The sequence below is a fragment of the Solanum stenotomum genome, chromosome 2, assembly GCF_019186545.1.
Source record: "Solanum stenotomum isolate F172 chromosome 2, ASM1918654v1, whole genome shotgun sequence".
Taxonomy (NCBI): domain Eukaryota; kingdom Viridiplantae; phylum Streptophyta; class Magnoliopsida; order Solanales; family Solanaceae; genus Solanum; species Solanum stenotomum.
Genome location: NC_064283.1, coordinates 5668926 through 5692886, shown reverse-complemented (window position 1 = coordinate 5692886; position 23961 = coordinate 5668926). Strand labels below are relative to the sequence as shown.

Genomic DNA, 23961 nt, shown 5'->3' with positions numbered 1-23961 from the left:
AAAAGGAAAGAGATCACATTCCTCTTGTCACTCACATTAACTGGTTAACTAACGTCTTTGCAGGGCTAAGACCGTTTGGACCTAATTGCTTCACGTATTAAGGTACTCTGGTACAAGTTCCTTTTGCTTAATTTTCTGTGTTATAATAAACTTTTGATTAGTGTCTTGTAGAAGAAGAAAGTTGCTGCATTTTTTCTCAATGTCTCATCAGCTGATCGAAATATCACAGAATCTAGTGAAGGTGAGGTGGAGTGTGAAAATCTTAGTGATTGGATGGGCTGAAAAACTGTACTTAGCACGTTTTGCTTTAATGAGCAAGCAAAGAGTATAATGCAAGTGAGGTGCTTACAGTTCAGTTGTATTTCCGTATCTTTAGTGGAGCTTTCTTATGGCTGGTTGCTACATGAGAAAAATGTGGTCATCTTTCATGAGCAAAACAGTGGGCTCCAAGCTTCCTCTTTTGCTTTATTCTTCAAGGTTTATCTGTTATTTTCTTGACCAGCTATTTATCTACACAATTGAAGTGATTGGTCCAAGTGTGTTCTTTCCGACAGGTTATCTTGTCCTAGCATGCAAGATAGTTGGCTGTCACCAGCTGTTGCTTCATTCTTCAAGTTAATCTTATATTTGTCACCAGCTGTTGCTTTATTCTTCAAGGTTTATCTGTTATTTTCTTCTCCGGCTATTCATCCATACCACTGAAGTAATTGGTCCAAGTATGTTCTCACCGACAGGTTATTTTGTCCCAGCATGCAAGATGGTTGGCTGTCACCAGCTGTTGCTTCATTCTTCAAGTTCATTTCATATTTGTCATAGGTATATGCCTTGAGTGCATTCTTTTTATCAGGTTCTGACACCCCCCCCCCCTTTCTAGCTGCCTTTCCTTTTGACTTTGTTCTGATTGCTTGGCTAGAAGTTGTATTGGTAGATGACTATGTGGGGAGGACTGCAGAATAGTAGTTAATGTATTGTTATTACGTAAATAAATTTTCTATAGTTTCTGGATCACGTAAGTCAGAGCTCCTAAATTTTGAAGAAAGAAGAATCAATTTTCTTCCTTTCTTGATTACCTTCTTTGTGTATGTAGAAGACTGAATCCATTCAATTCCTAAGAAGGATTACTAATTCTTTTAACTTTTCAAAATATCCTTCATCTCAACCACTTATGTGTCGTCTTTTCGACCTTGCTTTTGTAGGAGCAAGTGAGAAAGATTGAAAGGTAGCACCAGTGTATTAATTTGTTTTCAATAGCCATGTTGATCCCCATGTGGTGGTGCTTTTGTTGCTCCTTACTACAGTAGTGGCCTCTGAAGGATTAGAACCACTATTTTTTAGCTGGTAGTCCTGTCTAAACTAATTGAGATATATAGAGGATATGTGAAAATTGAGATAGGGGAAATAAAAAGGAAGGCCTATCTGTGTTAATCAATAAACATCATAATATAGTCCACAAATTGCAATAGAGAAATTAATCTGAAAATAATCATTTCATATTTCAGGATAGCATGTGAGTCCTCAAGTATTCATTCTGTTAGCTAAAGTTTTACGATTTTCTGTCTCATGGTGGAGATGCAGAATTTAAAACCTTACAACCTATTTTGAAAAAGAATTGGTAGGGACTAAGTCATTTTTAAACCCAGCAGTTGATTTTGAACCTACACTCACTAGGAGTTCGGCGCAGGTATTTGATTAATTCTATGATTTGGACCATCTCAGAAGTGCTACATGTTGGTAGGTATATCAGATATTTCCTGTTGATGTTGATCTGGAGAGCAGTTGTGGCGGGTATGTATGGTATGTTAACATTCTTTCAACTATCTTCGTAAAAATATATTATCTGACAACAAAGTTTACCATTGCAAAAGAGAACAGGATATTTCAGCTTTTACTATCATCCATAAAGCTTCTCTCGTATGTTTATACTGCTACTGATCTGAGATTGCAGATGTATTCTTTGAGGGTCAATGTTTAGTATGTCATGTTAAGACATGCAAGATTCATCAACAATCCGTTGTAGTCTAGTCGGTTAGGATACTCGGTTCTCACCCGAGAGACCCGGGTTCAATTCCCGGCAATGGAATGAACATAACATGACATACTAAACATTGGGTCGGTTTTATTTTTCTGCTACAAGAAGTGTAATATTGTTGTAGATAAACGGCAAGGAAGAGATGATCTTATGAGTCCGATGCCTGCAAAGATGAATACAGTTTAATGTGAGTATAAATAATTTTCGAATGAAATTTTGTAAAAGTTCTGAATCCTGCTCTTTTTAACTCGATTTGCAGGCAGTTAGATGCACGAATTATGTCGCGTTTGTACCCTCCGTGTGGAGTAATGTAAGCAGTTTATTCTTTTGCTAACCGATGCTTCAAGGTGCCCTTTCATAGACTTAAAAATAGATTGCCAAGACCTCTGGTTTACTCTCCGAAGCCTTCGTTTTTTTTTGTATATATATATGTAATTGGTATATTCTTTTTCTCGAGGGTTCGGAACAATAAGTCTAACATGTCATTGTTTACATGTATAATACTTCGATAAATTAAGCTCACTTTTGACTATAAATTTTGAGGTTGAAAATTGAATTCTTGAAGTTGTATCTGGACATGTGTTTTATTTGGAAAAAAAATGAAGTTTTGTAGATGGAAGTTCTAAAAACTGGCTAGAACTTGAAAATAGTTGATTAGATTTTGAAAATCTATTCAAATAGTTAATTGATGATAATTTTTTTATAATTTATAGCAAAATCTGGTCAAAATTTTATAGTCAAATAGTTAATTGATGATAAATTTTTTTATGATTTATAGCAAAATCTGGTCAAAATTTTATAGACAAATAGTTAATTGATGATAAAATTTTTTATAATTTATAGGCAAACAATCCTACGCTTGCACGTGAATAGGATAAAAAAAAATCACGAACATATACAAAGAAAATAGATGATTAAATTATATTAACTAACATATCAACTTTGCAGAATATAGTGACTTTTATTTATTAGATACTCAAGTATCCTGTTTGATCTTGATACTTATAGTTTACTTATACAGATGCAGAAATGTGATTTCTAAAATTGTGTTAAGGATATTTAGAAAAGATTATTTTACAAGTGAAAGAGAAAAAGAGAACGACTATTTATTAATTCAGAATATAAATAAAATATGTTATCTCATTGTACCGAAAGAAATTTAGAATTACTCATTCCTATTGTTGATTATAAAATATTTATTTCCAAGAGATGCACAATATATATGCCAATAAAAAAATATGACTGAAGATCGGAAGCTTTGATACTCAAGTAATGTGGAACGTACATAATACTCAATAATGAATAATTATTAATGTGTCAAGCCATAAATACATACAAGAGAACTCAAAGACGATTTTTAGACTTCCTTGGTTGTTTTGTTAGAATCTTTACTTATATATGTCAACGAGATCAAATAATTCATATTATAATTTAAAAAAAAAAAACTATTTTCACCTTTGTGGAGTATAATTTTTTGAAAAATGAGATTCAATTAAATCCGCTTGCCTCATTCTAGCTTTAACCATGCTCATAGACACATATTATAACTCAATAGTTATTATCAACAAATTAACACACACAGTCACACACATATATGTATACACATAGAATTGCATAAATATATGTGATCCAATATTCATAACATTTGTTTAATACAAATATGCGCAAAATCCTAACAAAAAGAAATAAATCCTAAACCCTAGAAGCAAAATATTACCATTCAATCAATAGTATATAGTAATGTACCATTCTAAAATTCCCAAATATATCCTAGACTCACCAAAACAGTAACGAAAAACAAACCCTAGCTAACACAACAAATAAGAATACGACTAATATAATATATGGGGATATATATATACTAAAAAGTAGAGCAACACATTTTTAATATATCAACAAATAAAGTCCAAGACATAAAAAGAGAGTCTTAAAAGACAACTTTATACAAAATCTAAGAAGAAAATACATATATATAGTAAAAGAAAAGTCATTAATGAAGGAGACCAAAGCTCCTAACTCTTTTTTATCCGAATATATATCGCATTTTATTTGCTCGAACTAGAAGACAAATTTTGCTATTACTAGTGAGAAGTAATTGACAAAATAGTTGTTTTTTAGATTATTAATTAAGTTTTAGCTAGCGTTTTAAAATTATTTAGTGTTTAATACTTAAATTGAATAATTGATCTGTTCAAATAATTTTTCGAAATAAAATTCTGAAGAAAAAAAAAGACAAAAAAGTATCGTTGGCGGCACATAAATTCCAGAAAATTCGTGAAGTTTTCTCGCTCCATGTTTGGCAGCAATGACAACAACTAAAATCTACTAAACAATTGACTCAATTTTGTATGCCACGTGTTCCATTTTTAACATTTCAAAATGCAGGGGCTTGATGTTGATGTTCATATTTTTATAAATAAAAAACTTTATGGTTGATTTTTATGCCAAGTGTGAATATTAATGTTTTCCTTGGGACAGTGACGAAGCCAAAAATTTTATGAAGGGTGTCCAAGAATAATGGTGTGTGTGCCCGTCAAAATAAAATAAAAAATTGTTGTGATACTTGGGGTTTGAACCCAAAACTCCTTCATTCAATTGGACACCCTTATCGCTGCGCCAAAGGCATAAATTTTGTTAAGAATATCCAACTTTAAATATATATTCTTTAAATGTAGAATTTAACATATATATATAACATAATTCTCTGATGAAGAGTGTCCGATTGGTTATTCGAAGTGGCTGTGGGATGGATGGGGTTATCTTAGGCGAAGGGTAGTCCGCAAGTCTGGTAGACACCCTTTATAGAAAAATTATTTCGTGTACATAAGTTAAATATGAACTGTTTATGAGAAAATGTTTAGTTTTGCATATCTCTATTAATGTTTTACTCCACCAATATTTCTTGGTATTGACAAAATCCAACCCCTTACAAAGAAGTGAAAATTGTTAATTTATATAGGCAACAAAGATGATGCATGTGTAATAGGAAAGCTCCACTCAAGTCTTAAAATATTACTCCCTACATTTTAAATTAATTAAATTATTGAAATATTTTTTATTTTTTAAATTAACTTAATTGTTCAATTTTCACGACTACTTTTAGAATGTTCTTCCAATTTTACCCTTCATTAGTTTGTATAGGAATTAGTTATTAATTAATATTTAGTTATTTTGATCATGAATTTGATAATAATTAATAAGGGTAAATGGAAAATTAAATCTAATTTATGTCTTAATCTTCTTTTTTAAAGAGTGTGAAACACCTCAACGATTTAATTAATTTGAAATGAAGAAAGTACTGTCCAACAAAAATATTGTTATGTGTATCAACTAATATTTTCTTGAAATTTTTAAAATCTCGTACAAATATAACTGACATATCTATCATTTTGTCCTTCTGATTTGGGTCATGAGTTCCATGTATGGTTCAAAAGATTGTCATCACACCCAATTTTTCTGTCATATATATATGCTTCTAATTAACTCTATAGTAAAGAAATGGGAAGGAAACTTAGCTTAAATACATACATCTGGTTTTTATACAAATATTAATTACATTGATCAAATAAATATTTATATGGACTTGATCAGGATTCAACTTAAGCATACAATATTAATCTTGGCATATATATACTCTCAGTTACTTAATTAATTAGTAACTTTGATTAAATTTAAACCTAATTGATAACTAGTGGAGCAAACACATCTAATTAGGTGTCAATTTAATAAATATCCCTCTGAAAACAAGACAAAAACATTAGATGATTTAGGCCCATAACCCATTCTTCTACTCCTACTTTTTATATATTTACTTTGTTTTCATAGATTGTGACAAGGATGAATTAAACAGATAAGTTAGCAAAAAGCAGACCTAATGATGAGGTAACCTTTATGAGACATTATCTCAACAAATTAAATTAATTTAACATGTCATGAAAGATTAGCATAATGTTGAAATCACATAATTTTAAAAATTGTAATATGTTGAGATACTTTCATTTGTTTAGTTCATAAATGGATTGGACTGGATTACTTTTAAAAATTAAATATTTGATAAGGTAAGGACCTTACAAATAGTCATTAGTGAACTCAAAAGATCATCGAGAAGTTGTTAGTCGACATATAGTATGTCAAGATCATGTTGTTTGGAAATTCAGATGGAGAACTAGATGGATGTGTACAAGTTTTTTTTTTCTTTTGGAATAATTTCGCTACTTCCATTTTTATCTAAGTTTAATTAAGAGAAATGAAATTTATCCATATAGAAAGAGGGATCATTATCCTGATTATTATCATGGGATAACTTATTAATTTGAACCAAACAACCCCTATAATTACAAAGTTTAGTGCAACATATATAATCCTAAAATACAGAAACAATTTGGATGATAATTAACAAAAAAGACCTAATTAAATTAGCTTAAGGGTTTAGTACATGGCAATCAAGAACAAATAGGACAATCGTTAAATTAATTGAAATGGGACCCCACGTAGCTAATGATAATTATCAACTTGATTCGTTAATGCAAATATGTCATCTTCAGCTTAATTAAGTATAGGAATACCAAACCCAACAGTAAAACATGTTTCTTGGTTAATCAATACTCGTACAAGGTTACTATTAATTAATTAAAGATTAGCAAATTATCATCTCCCTTACTACGTGAAGTGAAGTACTGAAAAGTACTTGTTAGAATAAAAGTAAGAAAAATAAAAATGCAGTACGAAAATATCATTTTCAAGTAGCAATAAATCAAATATATACTACAATATGATAACGATTACCAAATGTCATGGTGACTAACTATAATTATCATGAATCATATATTTAGTTGTACATACACGTAGAAACTGCATTGACGCAGACACATATTAATATTTATTGTTGACTATTGGACAGTATAGTAACCGATAAATCAATCGTAAAATTAGCTTATTGATATATTAGTATTGTGTTATTGGATAAATGGTTGGTGAACGGATTGAAATTTTATAGTGAAAAGTTTATTGGTTTATGGATAGATTACTCAATTTCCTTATTGTGTAAACGATTAATCCGTTAAGAATTATCGTTGTTATATTTTTACCGTAAGTATATTTGTTAAATAAATATTTATGTGCATGAGCCCTAAAGATTTATACTTTCATATATTTCTTACTATGGATTTACAATTACATGATTACTAGCTTAAGTAGAGCTTGAAAAAATTATTTGTTTGATTAAAGATCAATATATTGGTGAGTGAAAGTGAAAGAAAGGAGTATGAAATGATATAGAGTCAATACACCATCTATAACCGCCCATTAATTATTAATTCAATATCAAATCAACCGATAACTTGTTGATTGCATTTAAAAGCCAATATCCAATAAGTTAAATCATAAACATAATTATCTGTCCAATTCATCTAACAAGCAATCCTACTATATACAAATCATTTATAAATCTTTCCAAATATGAAAGTTACACTGTATATATTATTGTTATTATTAAAATTTATTTTTTATATGATAGTTTATTCCAAGCTGAAATGATCTAGTCAAGCAATTAGAATCTTCCAGATTAAGAAAAAACATGAAGAAACTTCAGTGCAGGATATGCACGTTGCCAACTTGGTATGCAATTAATGGTAAACAAATCTTGATTTTGTGTTATTGATCAAATAATTTATTAGTTAAAATGAGATACTACTATATATATTAAAAAAACATATCTGGAAAATGATGTCCAACTATTCAAGATAAGTCCCAAGTCCCAACACATGAAGACCATGTGGATTCCATATCCTTCGTAAAATACTAAAACTTAAATAAAGTAATTTAAAAAATAAATAAATTAATATCCATCACAATTAAGTATTCCACATGAATCATATGCTCGATTAATTCACACCACATTCCACTTCTGAAAAAGAAACTAATTTACCAATTCAGAAATATAAATAACATATTGGTTGATTGACAATTCACTTTTATTACAATAAGAGCATCAATTTAATATCAAATTTTACACATTAGTTTGTATAATGAGATGATTTTTGAGTAAATTTATAAGAATATAACATTTAAGAATGTAACCCAATAATTAATAAAATAAATTTATAATTTATTGCATTTAAGTTTAGGGTTTTTCAATAATAAACTTTCTCCTATTCTTTTGATATAGGTTCAAATTTTAGTAGACCGAGTTAGTACTTCATATTCCCTATAAAAAGCAGGCTCTAAGACCATCTCCAACCCCACTCTATTTTACTCTCCATTCTCTATATTTGGANATGCTCGATTAATTCACACCACATTCCACTTCTGAAAAAGAAACTAATTTACCAATTCAGAAATATAAATAACATATTGGTTGATTGACAATTCACTTTTATTACAATAAGAGCATCAATTTAATATCAAATTTTACACATTAGTTTATATAATGAGATGATTTTTGAGTAAATTTATAAGAATATAACATTTAAGAATGTGACCCAATAATTAATAAAATAAATTTATAATTTATTGCATTTAAGTTTAGGATTTTTCAAAAATAAACTTTCTCCTATTCTTTTGATATAGGTTCAAAATTTAGTAGACCAAGTTAGTACTTGATATCCCCTATAAAAAGCAGGTTCTAAGCGTTACGTTTCAGCATTCTGGTATTCACTGTTACAGCTAATAACACACCAACCCACAAATTTTGCTATCCCTTCTCTAAACTTTACGCGTGGATACCCAATTTCTCTCTTATAAATAAACCCCCTCACTGTACAATTCTTCTTTCTCCTTTTCCCTTCTTGCAGCTTCTTTTGTAGCCATTCAAGAATTACTGAAAATCATAAAAGATTTTATCTTTTTTTCTATTGGAGTTTGTGGGGGTTCAAAGATCTTAACTTTAACTATTTGGGTTTCTTGGGATTAAAGATTTGAACTTTTTTTCATTTTATATTTTGGGTAATCTTGGTTCTTGAATTGGTTGGTGTGGAAAGAAGGAGAGGGGGATTTGTGGGGTGAAAATATCTGTAAAAGGGAATGAGGATGAGGGGTGAGATAGTGGGGTACAAAGAAGAGGAAGATTACAAGACAGAAGAGGAAGAAGAAGAGAGGGAAATGGTTGGTGGAGGGTTACCAGAGTCTAAGAAATTTGTTGTGGTGGGTTATGCTCTTACTTCTAAGAAAGTTAAGAGCTTTTTGCAGCCTAAGCTTGAAGGTCTAGCTAGGTAATCTTTGTCTTTTCTTTTCTTTTTTAATTGTAAATTTGTCTTGTTGTTTTGTGTAAAAGTTTTAGCAAGATCATCACACACTCTATTGGAGCTTGAATGTATTTTTTTGGGGGTGTTTTCTGTTTATCTTGCTTTTTTCTCTTTTCTGAATGTTTGTTTCTTCTGTTGATTTCTTGTGAAGTGTACATTAGGATTAGTTTATCTGGATTTTGTATATTACATATTTGATGGTGTTGTTGTTGTTGTTGTACACTCTGTCCTGTCCAGAAAACACTTGTTCCCAAATGACTGTTTGGCAGGGAGAAATGACTTTTTTTTGTGGTTGAAAGTTGAAAATTTTATTATTTAGATTCATTACTACTTTATGGTTGCTTTTCCTTGAAGTTGTGAGGTCTTTTAATTTGCACAGTTGATAGTTTGGAATAATTATAATTCTGGCAGTATATTCTTTTACTTCATGTGGCCAGCATAATTGGAGAATATTTTGGAGGAATAGTAACCTCTGACAGATATTTTTTGGTGCTGTCATACGTCATTGCTACAAAAAATTTAGATTCTTGAAAATATCAATTAATTTACTAGTCGCTTTCTTAAAATGACCTGTTTGTAATTTAGTCAATGCTGTTGCTAATTTGACATTTGGGAAGTAGTGGGTTAGGAATTAGTCATGGACTCATGGTAGACATTCTAATTTTTACTTTTATTTATTTACTGTTATGATGATATGATATGACCTTAAATAACTAAATGAGGATTCATATAGTTTATCCCCACTTATTTGGACTGAGGCGTAGTTGTTGTTTTACTGTTTGGGATTAAACTCCATCTACCTCAGCTTAGAGTCTCCCATAGCTGCCCCACTTAAGCTTCCCCTGCCTGGTCCTGCCTCATCAATTACCATTATCTAGTGCAAGTAATTTTACGTACTTTGAATTGTGGTTGCTTTATCATTCGTGCTTTCTGTCTGAAATGGGAAGTTGACCATTGAACTACACTTGTGAATGTCTTGTAGAACCAGAACCGAACATACACTTAAGATTGATGAATGAAGACCCCATCCACGCCATGCCATTACCTTGATTTTGTGTCACTCAATTTTCCATGCAACTTCTTTTACTCAAGTTTTGTCACATAGATTGAGAAAACAATTGCAATTTAGTGGCTAACCTTGCTCATTTATTGTGCAGGAGTAAGGGAATATTATTTGTTGCTATTGATCAGAGCAAACCCCTTTCAGATCAAGGTCCTTTTGACATTGTGCTCCATAAGGTCCATATTTTCTACCTTCTCTAATTCCTTTGTGTATTTCTCCCTCTTAGGGGAATGTATTCTTTGTGATCTAATAGTAATCCTGTAATTCGTAAACAGTCTACCTCCCAAGGTAGGGGTAAGGTCAACATACACTATATCCTCTCGAGACACCACTTGTGGGATTACACTTTGTTTGTAATATTGTTAAAGGCATATCACCAAATATCTGTTCTGAAACATGTTACTTGTGTGTATATGCTTGCATACCTAATCCTTTATAGCTTGTCCCCGGGAGATGTCATTTTGTAATATGGTGCCCTCCATCTCTACCTGACATTTTTGTGCTCCTTCCTTGCAGTTGTCAGGAAGCAAGTGGCGGCGTATTCTTGAGGTTGGTTCATTTGGAAGCTTTCTTTGTGTGTGTATGTGTGTGTTTTACAGAGTCCTGTTGATTACAGCTAACATGCATCGTTCAGACAAATCTGTAATAAGTGTAGGCTACAATATACATAATTACTTGAGTGGATTAGACATGCTTTGGCAGTGATTGCTGAGACAAACTGTCTTTTTGCTTAAACTTGTTCTATCTGACATAACTTGCAGACTGCTAGCTCTTTCCCCTGTCATGAATCTTGGTAATTGTGTTAAAAGCCTTTAGCTTCGTGGGCAGATTAGCTGATTGATTGCAGATAGGATTCCTGGTTTCCATATATGGATCTTACTTTTTCCGCGGCTCATCACAATCCTCATATCAGCTTAAGAGGAGAGCACTAACCTAATCAATGCTTTTAATCTTTGGTATATTTCCTTTTTAAGTGCCGCTCTAATGCTCCCCAAGTTGCTTGGATTGAGGCGTATTAGTAGTTGGGATCATACTAGTTTTGTCAGAGACTAGTTGTTGGAAAAGGTGAACTCAGTGTGCTCTGTTCACCTTGTTTTTATTCTGCTTTTTTACTGATGTTTGTTTCTCTAGGGCCTATTTTTAGTTTAATCAACTGAGTGTATAGGAAGAACCACCATTATTTTTCTCCTTAGCTCTTTTCTTTGCTCTCTGTGTAGGACTATAGGCTAACGCATCCAGATGTCACAGTTCTTGACCCTCCGGATGCCATACAGCAGGTATACAACCGCCAATACATGCTTGAAGATGTTGCGGACCTGAATTTGTCGGACACCTATGGTAATATTTCCCGTCTGTTCATGGTTATTTGAGAACAATTGATTGCAGTAATTTTGGACCTGGGAAGCTGTGTGAACTGGGATTGCCACATTTTCTTTTTGTTCTTGGTTTGAAGAAGTGGGAAGAGGGCCAAATGCTGGGCTGCTGAGTAAGGGGGATTGAGGAGTAGGGTTTACTTTATCAGTGAAAAAATGGATTAACTTATTTTTGATTGCCTGACAGGGAAAGTTGGTGTTCCCAGGCAACTGGTTATTGAGAAAGATTCTTCATCTATTCCAGATGCAGTAGGTAAAGCTGATCTGAGACTACCTATTGGTATGTTTTTTCTCCTCATTCGTCTTTAATCAACTGATCCTTGGGCAGTTGCCACTTTTTAAACTCAATAAGATCTGTACCTCGCTTGTAGCCATCAAAATTGCAACTGTGTAACTTACTGGGGACAAGCATCTGAATAATTTGAAACTGATCTCTTTCAAACTTGAGCAGTATGTAAACAAAGTAATCTGTTCATGAAATTCCTGAATTGGGCTTCTTTTATCTTCTCAGTTGCAAAGCCTTTGGCTGCTAAGTCCCATGAGTTGTCTCTAGCCTATGACAAATTCTCTCTTCGGATGCTAGAACCCCCACTTGTGCTACAGGAATTTATCAACCATGGTACGTATATTATTTGAAATAATGAACTTGTGCCTTCCATTCCATGTGCAGATGTTTATAAGTCGTCTTGTTGATGATTATGCATATTTTTCTTGTGGTTGTAGGAGGAATTCTGTTTAAAGTATACATTGTTGGGGAAGCAGTTAAGGTTGTTAGACGATTCAGTTTACCTGATGTTAGCAAGCGTGAGCTGTCAAAAAACCCTGGGGTTTTTCGATTCCCAAGAGTTTCTTGTGCTGCTGCATCTGCAGATGAAGCAGATTTAGACCCTTCTGTCGGGGGTGAGCCATCTTTTCCCTCAGTGACTACTTTCTCTTTCTCGATACATCAAATACATCATGGTTGCTTTAGATATGTGCATGCACAAATTTTTGGCATACACTAGAAGAATAAAGCAGACGAAAAATTAGTGCTTCTTATATTTATTTTTTTATTTCATTTATTGAATTTGTTTCATAGAAACAAATTCTTTATTATTTTTGGACCAAAGGTCTGTTTATTTCTCATGAAATTATCAATACATATCCAGGCAAGTAATTAGACCGTTTTAAACAAATGCCAGATAGCCCAAAAAAGGAAATAAAAGGACAACTTGGTTTAAATGGCAATATTGGTCTTTCCCAAACCAAGCTGTCCTTTTATTTCCTTTTTGGGCTCTCTGGCATTTGTTTAAAACGGGTAATTACTTGCCTAGATGTGTGTTGATAATTTCATGAGAAATAAACGGGCCTTTGGTCCAAAAAATTTATTTTTATTTTTAAAAAAAAATTGTTTCTATGAACCAGTCAAATGATTTTAAAGCTCTTTAGAAGCTTGCACTATAGATCACCAAGAGCTAGGAAGAATGTGCCGCTGTCATTACTGGATATGAGATTTTCCTAACAAGGATGCTTATCTTATATGACTTGTCTTAGAGTTGTTTTTGTCTTGTTGAGATTTCTCTAGGACCATGAGCTTCTAATTCTTTTGAATCATGGGATCACAGGAGTCTGGAATGGGTTCCTTTAACGTTGATCTTTTACCGCCAACAATAAGCTTTACAATTTTTGCAGTCTCTGCCTCAATACTAGAACATTTTTGCTATTATATTAATTCTAACGATCGTGCTTTCTTTTCATTTCAATAATTCAAACTTATGCAACTATGTTTCAAATTTGATGTGATGACATTTTCAAGGTGATACTTTACATTTTCACATTTCATCTATTATTTTAAACACTTGCTTACTAAGAAACTCAAATAAGATGATGCTTTCAAATATTTTACTCCTAAAACCTTGCAATGCAGAATAGGTCTTTGATTATGTGGAACAGAAAGATCATTTTCTGGTTAATAACCTTCCTCCATTTGTTTCCGGAAGTGCTTTAAATGGATCATACTTAGATGATGTTTTATGAGAGGATTACAAGAAATGATTGGTTAGGAAGGGGGCCATCCAGTCGTGATGGTTCTTTGGTGTATGATGCCATTTGAAGTAGTTCACAGATAGGACACTCAATCTGAGGTTTGAAATTTAGAAACTAAAGAGATACAAAGTGTTTGGAAATCCTTAAAAGCTTCTTCGTATGTGGCAAAATGGTATTGCCTTGGAACTCTTAGGTGTGTGGGATTTGTTACATACTGTATTTAGTTCATGTTGCTGGATCAGACCAGTGACATCCATCTTACCTAGGTGAATACCATTCTACTCGGGATGACATATTGTGTACTGGTGCATTTAATTATGTATATCTACGTGTAGAGACCTGAAGTAAATCTTGGATGGTTGGTCATGATTTTCTTTAACATCTTATCCTTTGCAGAGCTTCCTCCGCGGCCATTACTTGAGAAGCTTGCTAAGGAACTTCGACGTAGACTGGTATATTGCTTTCTGTTTCTCTTTCCATAAATTATCATGTTCAAGTTGTGGTTCTGCTGCTTCATAAGGTAATTTCCTAAATATTATTGCAATGTTTGTGCAGGGTCTCCGTCTCTTCAACTTGGATATAATTAGAGAGCTTGGAACCAAAGACCGATATTATGTCATAGATATTAATTACTTTCCTGGTAAGAAATCCCTCTAGTAGAATTACTTACCTTTTGGGATAAAGTAGTTTGATTGTTGTGCACCACTTTTTGAAGAAAGTCATGATTGCAATACTTTTATACCATGCTGCAGGTTATGGGAAAATGCCAGAGTATGAGCACATATTCACTGATTTTCTCCTGAGCCTTGTGAAGCAGAAACAATGAGAAATTGCGAAAATCTGCTCCTCGTTAACTATTACTTTAAATGAAACTACTGGGAAGGAATCCTCCCCTAGCACGAGGATGATAGAATCTTGCAAAGATTTCTGTGGCAATTTCTATAAGCTGATCGGAGACACTGGTGGAAAGTGCAGAAGGAGCTCTCTTGATAATGGTTGCTATTTTGGAAGCTTGCTCCTTGGGTACACAATTTCAATCTACTGAGCTTGGGGTCTCTTTCGTTTCCTGTCTTTGAATAATTGATAGATTTAGCGGATTAAAGATAGCTTGAGCCCTTGGTAAATGTTGGCTGGAGGGTGAACATGCCTATGTTTGAAGGGCAAATAATTGCTTCCACCTTGTAAATATGCCATTAACAGTAGGAACATAAAATGTACATTGTTGGTTCTTCTAATCTACTGGATAGCTTGGTTTTTCGTGTTTTGTTGATCTGAATGTTTCTGAATCACTTTGGTTTTTGCAACATAGTTAACCATGTTGAAAGGATTCCGATTCAACAAAGTGTTTTTTAACAGAGGAAAAGTTGCATACGTTGAATTTTAAGATTGTCATGTTTAGAACCTAGTCAAGATGACCACACCATAGTGTAATTGAATGAGTGTATATGCCTTGATGCATACTCATTGCTGGAACAAACATAGGATGCCCAGCACACAGTGGTTAAAGAAGTGTATTTGATATTGCTACTGTTTTCTATATTATTTGATATTTTCTTCTTCATTGTTTTCAGTACGAGACCGCTTAGCCCCTCTCCCCTTCCTCCATTGCTAGGAGCCTTGTCCGATCACATTCGATTCTTCATTATATTTGCTTTACATATTTAATACTTTACTTGAATCAAGAGTCTATTGGAAACAAATTCTAGCTTCTCAAGGTAGGAGTAAAGCTAGTATACACTATCCTCCTAAACCCGACTATCCTCCTAAACCTGATCCGATCTCAAGATTACACTTATGCTGTTATTTTGCACAAACAAGATGACTAGTTTTGCCAGGTATACTCAAATGCTTTGGGATTTGGCCGATACATAAGAACAGAGGTGGAGTTAGTAAGGGTTCATGGGTTTGAAAATTGATTGACAGTTATTAACGAAATTTAGAAACCCCAAATTTTTAATCCTAACTTCGCCTTAGGAATATGCATTATAAGCTACGACATTTTCTTGAAATACGTTATCTAGTGGCAATTTAACATTACTACTGTTATAAAAATTCATTACACTGAACAGATTAAAAACTTGACGTAAAACATTTCGAGTCACCTCACAGAGCATCATTCAATACAAAATTGTGCCAAGACTGTAATTGAATAAGTTAAGCATTTGAACGGGCTGAAAATTCCCCAAAGTATCAAACAGAAAACACCATTATACAATGCCGAAATGACAAATTATAAAATTACAGAAAAATTACTCAGATTTGGCGTCGGACTCTGAAACTCCGGCGGCAGCGGGTTGACCCGATTCATCACTGGCAAATGACCACTCCGATGGTAAGGGAGGTAACGGAGCATAAACAGCTGGTCCACGTCGAATATCCCAAGCTTGAGTCTTCCGTGGACGTGTCTTCTTATGGTGAGCTGTGGCCTTCTTCTGTGGCCTAGATGAGCACTCAATTACCAATCCCCCAACACTTGTTGGTGCCGCCGCCAACCTGGTGGCTCCGCCGGTGAATCCGGTGGTTGAAACAGTTGATGAACGCGGCAACACCGCCATCTGCAACCCGAATATGGCCGAGGCTGACATTTTTTTGTTCTCTACAAAGCTTTTCCTTCTTCTGGCTGTGTTTAATGGAACCTTTGAAGTGGATTGCCTTCGTTATCTTCTGATGATTTCAGTTTCTGCTAATGTTACGGCGTCGTTTGGGATTTGGGCCTAATAACCTTTTGGGCTATTTGAGTGTTGGATGTAGTAGAACAACAATAGGTCTGGCCCAAATAAATCTGAGGGATCTTAGCTCGGATCATTTACACTTTTGCTTCTCTAGTTTTGGTCTTTAATTTATGTGCCTTGCAACAAATAATTTTATCATAGTTTATATTTTTTTATAATAATATTTTCCAATTTATGTTCATATATTACTTCAGTTTCTAAAGAATTTATGCCCCAGTAGGCATAAGTTCAATCATTGAAAGACAAAAATTAAAAATCAACTCATTTGTAAGGAAAAAGAAACATGTAATTTTATAAGAAAGAACAACTTTCACATATAGCAAACATAAAAATCATATTTGTATGTTATAGCTATAGTTTGCATAATTGCGCTCCATAGCAAATTTTATGTTCGCTATGGAATTTTTGATTTGTATAATTCGCTACAAACATCAAATTTTATACAAATTGTTCAGTTTTGTATAAATTCATTTATACATTGTAATTTGTATAATAAGTTTTGTATTTATATAATTATAAGTGTATAGGACGAAAATATATGTATTTGTATTTGTATATACACTTTTCTCTCGCTTTATACGAACACAAACGCATTTTATAAAATGTATAAAATGGCTAATTGTATACCGAAAATGGCTAATTGTATATCGAATCAGATGACAAAAATAGGAAATGTTTGCTGCAAATTACAATTAAAATAAACTATGGCTATCGCATTTAATTTAAATTGATAATTTGCTATTTCATACAATTTTCCCTATAAGAAATAGCTCCTAATGATCATATTTTGGCCCAACTTTAAGAAATAACCCCTATTCTAAATTTCTTAAGAAAAATATGTGGACTTGACTATTTGTGAATTTTCACTAGGTGAGTCGTTGGTTCAAGCTTATATGTGTGTGTGTATTTTTGTAACAAAAGATCTTTAAATTATTTAGATAAATTCACGGTCTAATTATTTAAAATACGTATTGATTTGTAGTCTTGTGGTTTAGACTTCAAACCCTCCAACATCTTTTATAGTCTGCACCTTGAGGTGAATTTGACTTAAATAATATATTTTTAAAAATAAAAGATTTATAGCATTAAGTCTGAAAACTATAGCGTAATTCCTTCGGTATCCGTATCGATCTGAATATTTCACCGGATCATTCAATCGACAGAAGATGAACGATATATAACGTGAGTTGATAACTCGCACTTACTAGAAATTCCCCGTCGAAGACCCAAAGGTCATTGTGACTGAAGAATAGTTTATGAAATCATCTTGAGAACATAAATTAGGTGAATATAATTCAGAAAAGGGTCTAGAAAAACGAGAATAGTCAAAAGTACACAGCCTAATCGAATTCAAATGAGTAATAATCATATAAAGATCCTGGAACACAATTCCTCAACTTGGGTGTGCATGTTTGGTAATGTTTTCAACTAGTCATAATTACCATACCTATTTTAATCTTTCTCTGATATTATATGAATTAATATAAAAGTTGTTGTATAATATAATGCAGTATAGTAGTTGTATGTTGGACATAACTATAAGAAGTAAATGTTGACTATTAGTAGGTGACATGTTTGAGGGAAATAACTTTACTTCGAAAAGGTTAAATTGTTCCTTCAATTGGTGTCAAATAGTTTAATTTTCCTGCCTTTGTCGGCGATATTGAAGTAAAATTTCACTTTTAGATTTTCATTACCACAATAACACTTTTTGCTATTAGTTGTTAATTTAGGCAGAGCTTGAGTTTACACGTATCTCTACTCTCCTTACTAATGTATATAAATCACTTACCCCCACTCCAGAAGGATCAATAGTGTTTTTTATCCATCAAACGTGACTCAATCACTAACCGCTCACTCAACCTATCGGTTGATGGTAAAGATGCTCAACCAATTATATATTACAAGACTATCAAACACGACCACCAAAAAATTGATGAAAAAGATAGTTCAGAACAAGTAGGTCATACAAAACACACCTGAGTGTGATTCTTACACATAAAAGAACAAACATATAAATCTCATTGCATCTACTGTTAGCCTTGTGAGTTATTATATGCCAGTCTATCCCATTTGTAGTCCGTGACCTTTATTGTTCCCCCACTTATATGGATCATCAAGATTAATGGGTTGACCAACTTCTTGCTTAACACTAATCAGCCCAAAACATCCTATAGCCCAGTACATCTAGCTGCATTTTGGCAATTAGTGCTTTGTTTTATTGGAAAAAAAAATAAAGTTGCATTAATTTCTTATTTTTATAATTGTGGTGTCCGATTCAGCAACAGGTATCAACTAATCCTGTCTGTCAAGGCAAGGGTAGATTAGATTGAAATTTGAATCTATGATCTCATAAATTTTAACTCAATTCAACGAATACTAGGCTATACCTTTGAATGTTACGCTTAAGTTAACTTTGTCTTCGAATTAAATTTGATGCTCTTATTAGTTATTAATGTGAGCATCTCAAGATTTACTCAACTTTGGCAAATTTTAACCAGTTCACTAACAATAAAGGCATATAATAACATATTTGACAAACTTCTAAATTTAATTTATTTTGAAAAGTTAAAAAATATATTTTTGATGAGAATTAATTTATGTTTGACTAATAAATTTTAAAATATTTTTTAAGTAATAATTATTATTTGATTAAACTTTTTAAAAGTGCTTTGTGTATTTTCTCTAAAGTGTTTTTTAAAAATATCTCCAACAATCACTTATTTTCTTTTTAAAACTTAGTCAAACTACGACCTTTCAAAAATTTGATCAAAGAGACTATAAAACTAAATTCAAACGAAGAGCAAACTTATTCTATTTCCATATTTAAGAGACAAAATTTACTGTTTCCCCTTATTTTCTCGTGTCATTTTTCAAATTTAGAATCAGATGTTTGAAAATAATTGGAATCGGTGAATTAGGAAGTTAGATTGATTTAACTATGGCAAGATTACAGCCTACGATTATATTTTTTCTTGATTAAACAATACGTAGTCAAGTATTAGCAATAACACAACAAACGACAAAAATAGCAATTAACAACTATAGAGTAACATAAAAAAAATCACAAACCTTTTATATTAACATTATTAAATATTTATTGACAGCAGCAGCTAGCTAAGCTGGTGATCAATTACAATATTTTCTTGACGATTTCATAAACAATTATTTCCTCTTCTATTTGACCCCTCAAACATGATTAGCTACTAACATACTTAATTGGATACCACTAATCCTTCTTGCTGACTTTTCTCCTTAAATTAATCAAATCCGCCAAGCTTAATTTTTTAATTTAAGTCATTTCTAGAAAAGTTTTATAATGATAACTATACATACAACTATAATATTGCTTCATGCCGACGTTATTTTAATAAAAAAGACGACATCCACGTTTCAAAGATACTCATAACAATAATAACAAATTCTGTATAATTCCAAGATATGATATTTATATAAACAACAATATATTTAGTGTAACTCTATAAGTGAAAGACTGAAAAAGCTATACATTAGAAATTCATAAGACGATTTTGCCAAAAAAAGACATTACTCTTATCTCGAAAATATAAAGAAATTATTTTCAATAGACTATCTACTCAAAAAAATATTAACAATAATAAGAAATCGTTTAGTAGCTAGATGATATTTGAGTTATCCACTTATTATTTTTTGCATTATTATTATTTACATAATATAATATATATAAATTTAAACTCAAAAATCTATAATTATTTATCGCTCCGCCGTAGGCAACGACCCATTAAAGTTGCTGTTATAATAATAAGATAAAAAAGAGAATCATGTATTGCATTTTTTCCTCAGTCTCAATTTGTTAGGAGATCATCATGTGGGACCCGATAGACAACAACCCAAGGGTATAAAAGTCATTTTAAGAGTAGGCATAAGTGTAATTTGGTAATTGGAAAACTTCTACTGGCATAAAAGCCATTCCAGGTTGTACACAGCTGTAATCCAACCACACGAACAGAGTTTCTATTTAGCAGCTAAAATAAACCACTCCTTTCCGTACAATGAATATTTGTAAACAAATAATTAAATAATTTTATATTCCATTTAACAAAGTTTCTTTTTTATTTATTTTATGATTTTACATTACCGAAAAAGGAGCTTATTAGAGTCGTCTTCTTCCTACAGATGAACACAGTATTTTCGAGTGGAGCCAATTCTGCACACAAATCCCTATGGACTCTATTTAAACTTCTTCTCAACAACGGCGCACACTAGTGTTTTTCTTTATCCTACGCTTCGCTTATTAGTTCTTCAATCTTGCCTTTAGCTTTACAGAACTTGGCGAAACTGAGTGTGGGCACAAACCAGAATGGATCCGTGTCCTTTCGTGAGGCTCAGTGTCTGTAATTTAGCGTTAAAAATTCCGGTTGCTTCGAAGCCGGCTCGTTCCGTCGTGCATCCGTCGTCGTCGTCGTCGCCGTGTTTTTGTAAAATCAAGTTGAAGAATTTTCCTCTCCAGACGGCGGTTGTACCGTGCATTTTACCGGAGAGTCAGTTTCCGGACGGTCAGATACAAAGTCATGCGGCGAGTTTTCATCTGAACAAGTCTGATCTCGAAAAGCTGGTTGCAAAGTCTCTGTTCGGCGGCGGGAAGTTGTACCTTCAAATCTCAATTTACACCGGCAGGCGAGGGTCAACATGTGGTGTGAACTCTGGGAGGTTGCTAGGGAAGGTTGATGTACCGTTGGATCTGGCGGGAACAGAATCTAGGTCAGTATTATTTTACAATGGCTGGATTGTGATAGGAAAGGAAGCGAAGAATTGTAGTGCTCAGTTTCATCTGAGTGTTAAGGCGGAACCCGACCCGAGATTCGTGTTTCAGTTCGACGGAGAACCGGAATGCAGTCCTCAAGTATTTCAAATTCAAGGAAATATTCGTCAACCTGTTTTCACATGCAAATTCAGTTTCCGTACCCCCGGCGACCGTAATCAGAGGTCCAGGTTGGTTCCGATACTTCTTTTTCAACTTTAGTTCTGATACCGACAGGCTTGACTTGCACAATTAGAGCTCACACTACATTTGCCGCATAAACGATTCGAATTTTCCAGTATTCAATTGCAAAAGATGTTCAAATTGTACGGGATAGTTAATTTTACGATTCCTAATTAAAGCTTAAAAAGTAGCTTCCAATGTCAGTAATTAGAAGTCATTTCTTCATGTAGTTGGAAAAAATCTTCAACAGATACCTACTTCGTTTAAAGCAAAGATACTCCACTTTTTCTCCCTTTTCCATTACGCCTCGGAACACTTTTTACTCACGAGTTTTTCAATTTCTTTTAACGAAATCGGAACTGCATTTTGCAGGTCTTTGCCATTGGAGCATAGTAGTTCACGAGGATGGTTAAGTTCGTTCGGAAGCGAAAGGGAGCGACCAGGGAAGGAGCGAAAGGGATGGTCAATTACAGTCCACGATCTCTCCGGTTCACCAGTCGCCGCTGCGTCAATGGTTACACCTTTCGTTGCTTCGCCCGGTTCAGACAGGGTAAGCCGGTCCAACCCCGGCTCATGGCTAATTCTCCGGCCAGGTGACGGAACATGGAAACCATGGGGTAGACTGGAGGCGTGGCGCGAACGAGGTTCAGCAGACGGGCTTGGCTACCGGTTTGAGCTAATCCCAGACTCAGCCGCAACTGGAATAGTGTTAGCCGAGTCGACATTAAGCTGTAGCAAAGGTGGAAAATTCGTGATAGACCTTGGAACGAGCGTGTCAACGAATGGGAAGTCGACACCTGTGAACTCGACGTCACCGGCGTGTAGCCCTAGAGGAAGCGGTGACTTTGGGTACGGATTATGGCCTTATTGTATGTATCGAGGTTTTGTGATGTCGGCTAACGTGGAAGGTGAAGGTGGAAGTAAGTGCAGTAAACCTACAGTGGAAGTTAGCGTACAACACGTGAACTGCACGGAAGACGCAGCGGCATTCGTGGCTTTGTCAGCTGCCATTGATCTCAGCATTGATGCTTGCAGGCTTTTCTCTCAAAAGCTTAGGAAAGAATTGTGTCCCCCTCAGGATTTACTCTCCTGAGATTCTTTTAACTGTTTTTTTCATTCCTTTTTTTTTTTTACTTGTGAGTGGTAAATGGTGGCGATGAGTTTTAGATATCGTCGGTCACTAGTTGATTGTTAGTATTACTAACGAACATTATTAGGCTGTTTTCTTCAATATGTACAGAGATTGTGGGGGATTTGACTGACAGAGCACTTTTTTTGCCTTAAATTGGTGTGTTGCTCTTTGTAAACTCTCTGCACTATTGCAAGGTTGTCAATGTCAAATATTGCTTTCGAGTTTAGCATACTTGTTGGTTGTTGGTATGTCCCAATACTGCAACTAGTAGTTTTTAGTTACAAACTGATGGATATACTGTTGAAATCTTGTATTTACCTAAATGAGATGATTAAGGATTAGTATTTGATTATGATGTGTAGCGGATATGAGGGGTAACGTGCGTGCACGCAAGCATTGAAAACTGCGAGTTAGGTACGTAAACTATGTAATTAGCAAGTAGTTTGAAACGATTATTAATGTGCTTAATATGGGAGATAGCTGTAATGTTGTTATAATATGGGAAAATTTGTGGTTTGGTACAATGGTAGGGATTTGCCAGCTATGCTACTGACTTGGAAGGAAAATAAAGTATGTGATATATTTGAACATAGATTTTAAGAAGCTAAGGTGGAAATATTGTATTTGAGTTAGTTTTTCAAAAATGACTTGAGGGTGGGCTGGGGTGGGGGGACCTATTTAGCTATAGAGTGGTGTTGGTGTATAATATGTATATATCTGGTGCAACAGTAGCAGAAAGGCCAACTGTTTTGTGGTTTGTGTGGGTGAGTGAGGTGGTGGGGGACCAATGTTGTAGTTAGGGGTGTACATGGCCGGATTGGTTCGGGTTTTTCAAATATCAAACCAAACCATTTGTGTCGGATTTTTAACCCTTAACTAGCTAACTCGATGGGACGTCAACAGCGGGAATGCCAAAAGCAAGACCTGGACCTGGTTCACGCAGTCAAGCAGCAAAGACCTCTTTCTCTTCGGGAGCTTTCGTAACGGCTATAAAGAATGCTACGCACCTCGTGAAAGGCTATTGGGATCGATCCCTTCAACCCTCCTTGGCGTGGAAGGTCGCAAGAGAAAAGAAAACTATTCTTCTTAGCAGCTTTTTCAACCTACCCGAGGTAAGGAAGTAAAGCAACCAATAGCCTTTTTACCTACTATGCCTTTCACCGGGTGAGCAAAAAGTAGTTACCTTTAGCCCGGTCTTCCTTATTAATTATTGATAAGGCACAGGGGAAGCATCATCCTTATAAGACTGTTGCTAAACAAAAGAAATTCTTTTTCACATTCAACCATGAGAGGGCAACTTGAGCAATCAAAGCTACGCCCTCTTCCACTGCTGACTATGAACAGTTGACAGCTAATGATTTCTACTTTACTAAGCCAGTTCGGTAAGTTAAGGTCCATGCTTG

At 34.0% G+C, this 23961-nt stretch overlaps 4 protein-coding genes and 1 non-coding gene across 8 annotated transcripts in view; 4 read left to right on the top strand and 1 right to left on the bottom strand.

Moving 5' to 3' along the window:
* LOC125857041 (ergosterol biosynthetic protein 28) overlaps positions 1 to 23961 on the top strand; it is a 257213-nt gene that overhangs the window by 226688 nt on the left and 6564 nt on the right. The window lies entirely within an intron of this gene.
* TRNAE-CUC (transfer RNA glutamic acid (anticodon CUC)) lies at positions 2008 to 2080 on the top strand. The gene has a single exon. It is a non-coding gene; the product is annotated as a tRNA-Glu (tRNA).
* On the top strand, positions 8689 to 15032 carry LOC125857036 (inositol-tetrakisphosphate 1-kinase 3-like). Of its 2 annotated transcripts, XM_049536705.1 has the most exons (10): positions 8689 to 9237; positions 10428 to 10509; positions 10850 to 10882; positions 11551 to 11671; positions 11894 to 11986; positions 12218 to 12325; positions 12430 to 12606; positions 14128 to 14183; positions 14287 to 14371; positions 14484 to 15025. In XM_049536705.1, the coding sequence occupies exons 1-10, from the start codon at positions 9050 to 9052 to the stop codon at positions 14555 to 14557; spliced, it is 1017 nt and encodes a 338-aa protein (XP_049392662.1). In that variant the 5' UTR covers positions 8689 to 9049; the 3' UTR covers positions 14558 to 15025. The 2 variants fall into 2 exon arrangements, with proteins under 2 accessions (XP_049392662.1, XP_049392663.1); XM_049536706.1 differs by lacking the exons at positions 8689 to 9237; positions 10428 to 10509; positions 10850 to 10882 and adding an exon at positions 10953 to 11398 and having other exon boundaries at positions 14484 to 15032.
* On the bottom strand, positions 15775 to 16367 carry LOC125857046 (50S ribosomal protein 6, chloroplastic). The gene has a single exon (XM_049536719.1). It carries the CDS (start codon positions 16314 to 16316, stop codon positions 15981 to 15983), a length of 336 nt encoding a protein of 111 aa, XP_049392676.1. The 5' UTR covers positions 16317 to 16367; the 3' UTR covers positions 15775 to 15980.
* On the top strand, positions 20520 to 22725 carry LOC125857033 (uncharacterized). Its single transcript, XM_049536702.1, has 2 exons — positions 20520 to 21434; positions 21799 to 22725. The coding sequence occupies exons 1-2, from the start codon at positions 20803 to 20805 to the stop codon at positions 22517 to 22519; spliced, it is 1353 nt and encodes a 450-aa protein (XP_049392659.1). The 5' UTR covers positions 20520 to 20802; the 3' UTR covers positions 22520 to 22725.

Coding starts and splice junctions, on each gene's coding strand:
- LOC125857036 (XM_049536705.1), top strand. CDS start 9,050: ATGAGGATGAGGGGTGAGATAGTGGGGTACAAAGAAGAGGAAGATTAC. Junction 11,987..12,217: donor TGATCTGAGACTACCTATTG/GTATGTTTTTTC, acceptor TTATCTTCTCAG/TTGCAAAGCCTTTGGCTGCT. Junction 14,372..14,483: donor AGATATTAATTACTTTCCTG/GTAAGAAATCCC, acceptor ACCATGCTGCAG/GTTATGGGAAAATGCCAGAG.
- LOC125857033 (XM_049536702.1), top strand. CDS start 20,803: ATGGATCCGTGTCCTTTCGTGAGGCTCAGTGTCTGTAATTTAGCGTTA. Junction 21,435..21,798: donor GACCGTAATCAGAGGTCCAG/GTTGGTTCCGAT, acceptor TGCATTTTGCAG/GTCTTTGCCATTGGAGCATA.
- LOC125857046 (XM_049536719.1), bottom strand. CDS start 16,316: ATGTCAGCCTCGGCCATATTCGGGTTGCAGATGGCGGTGTTGCCGCGT.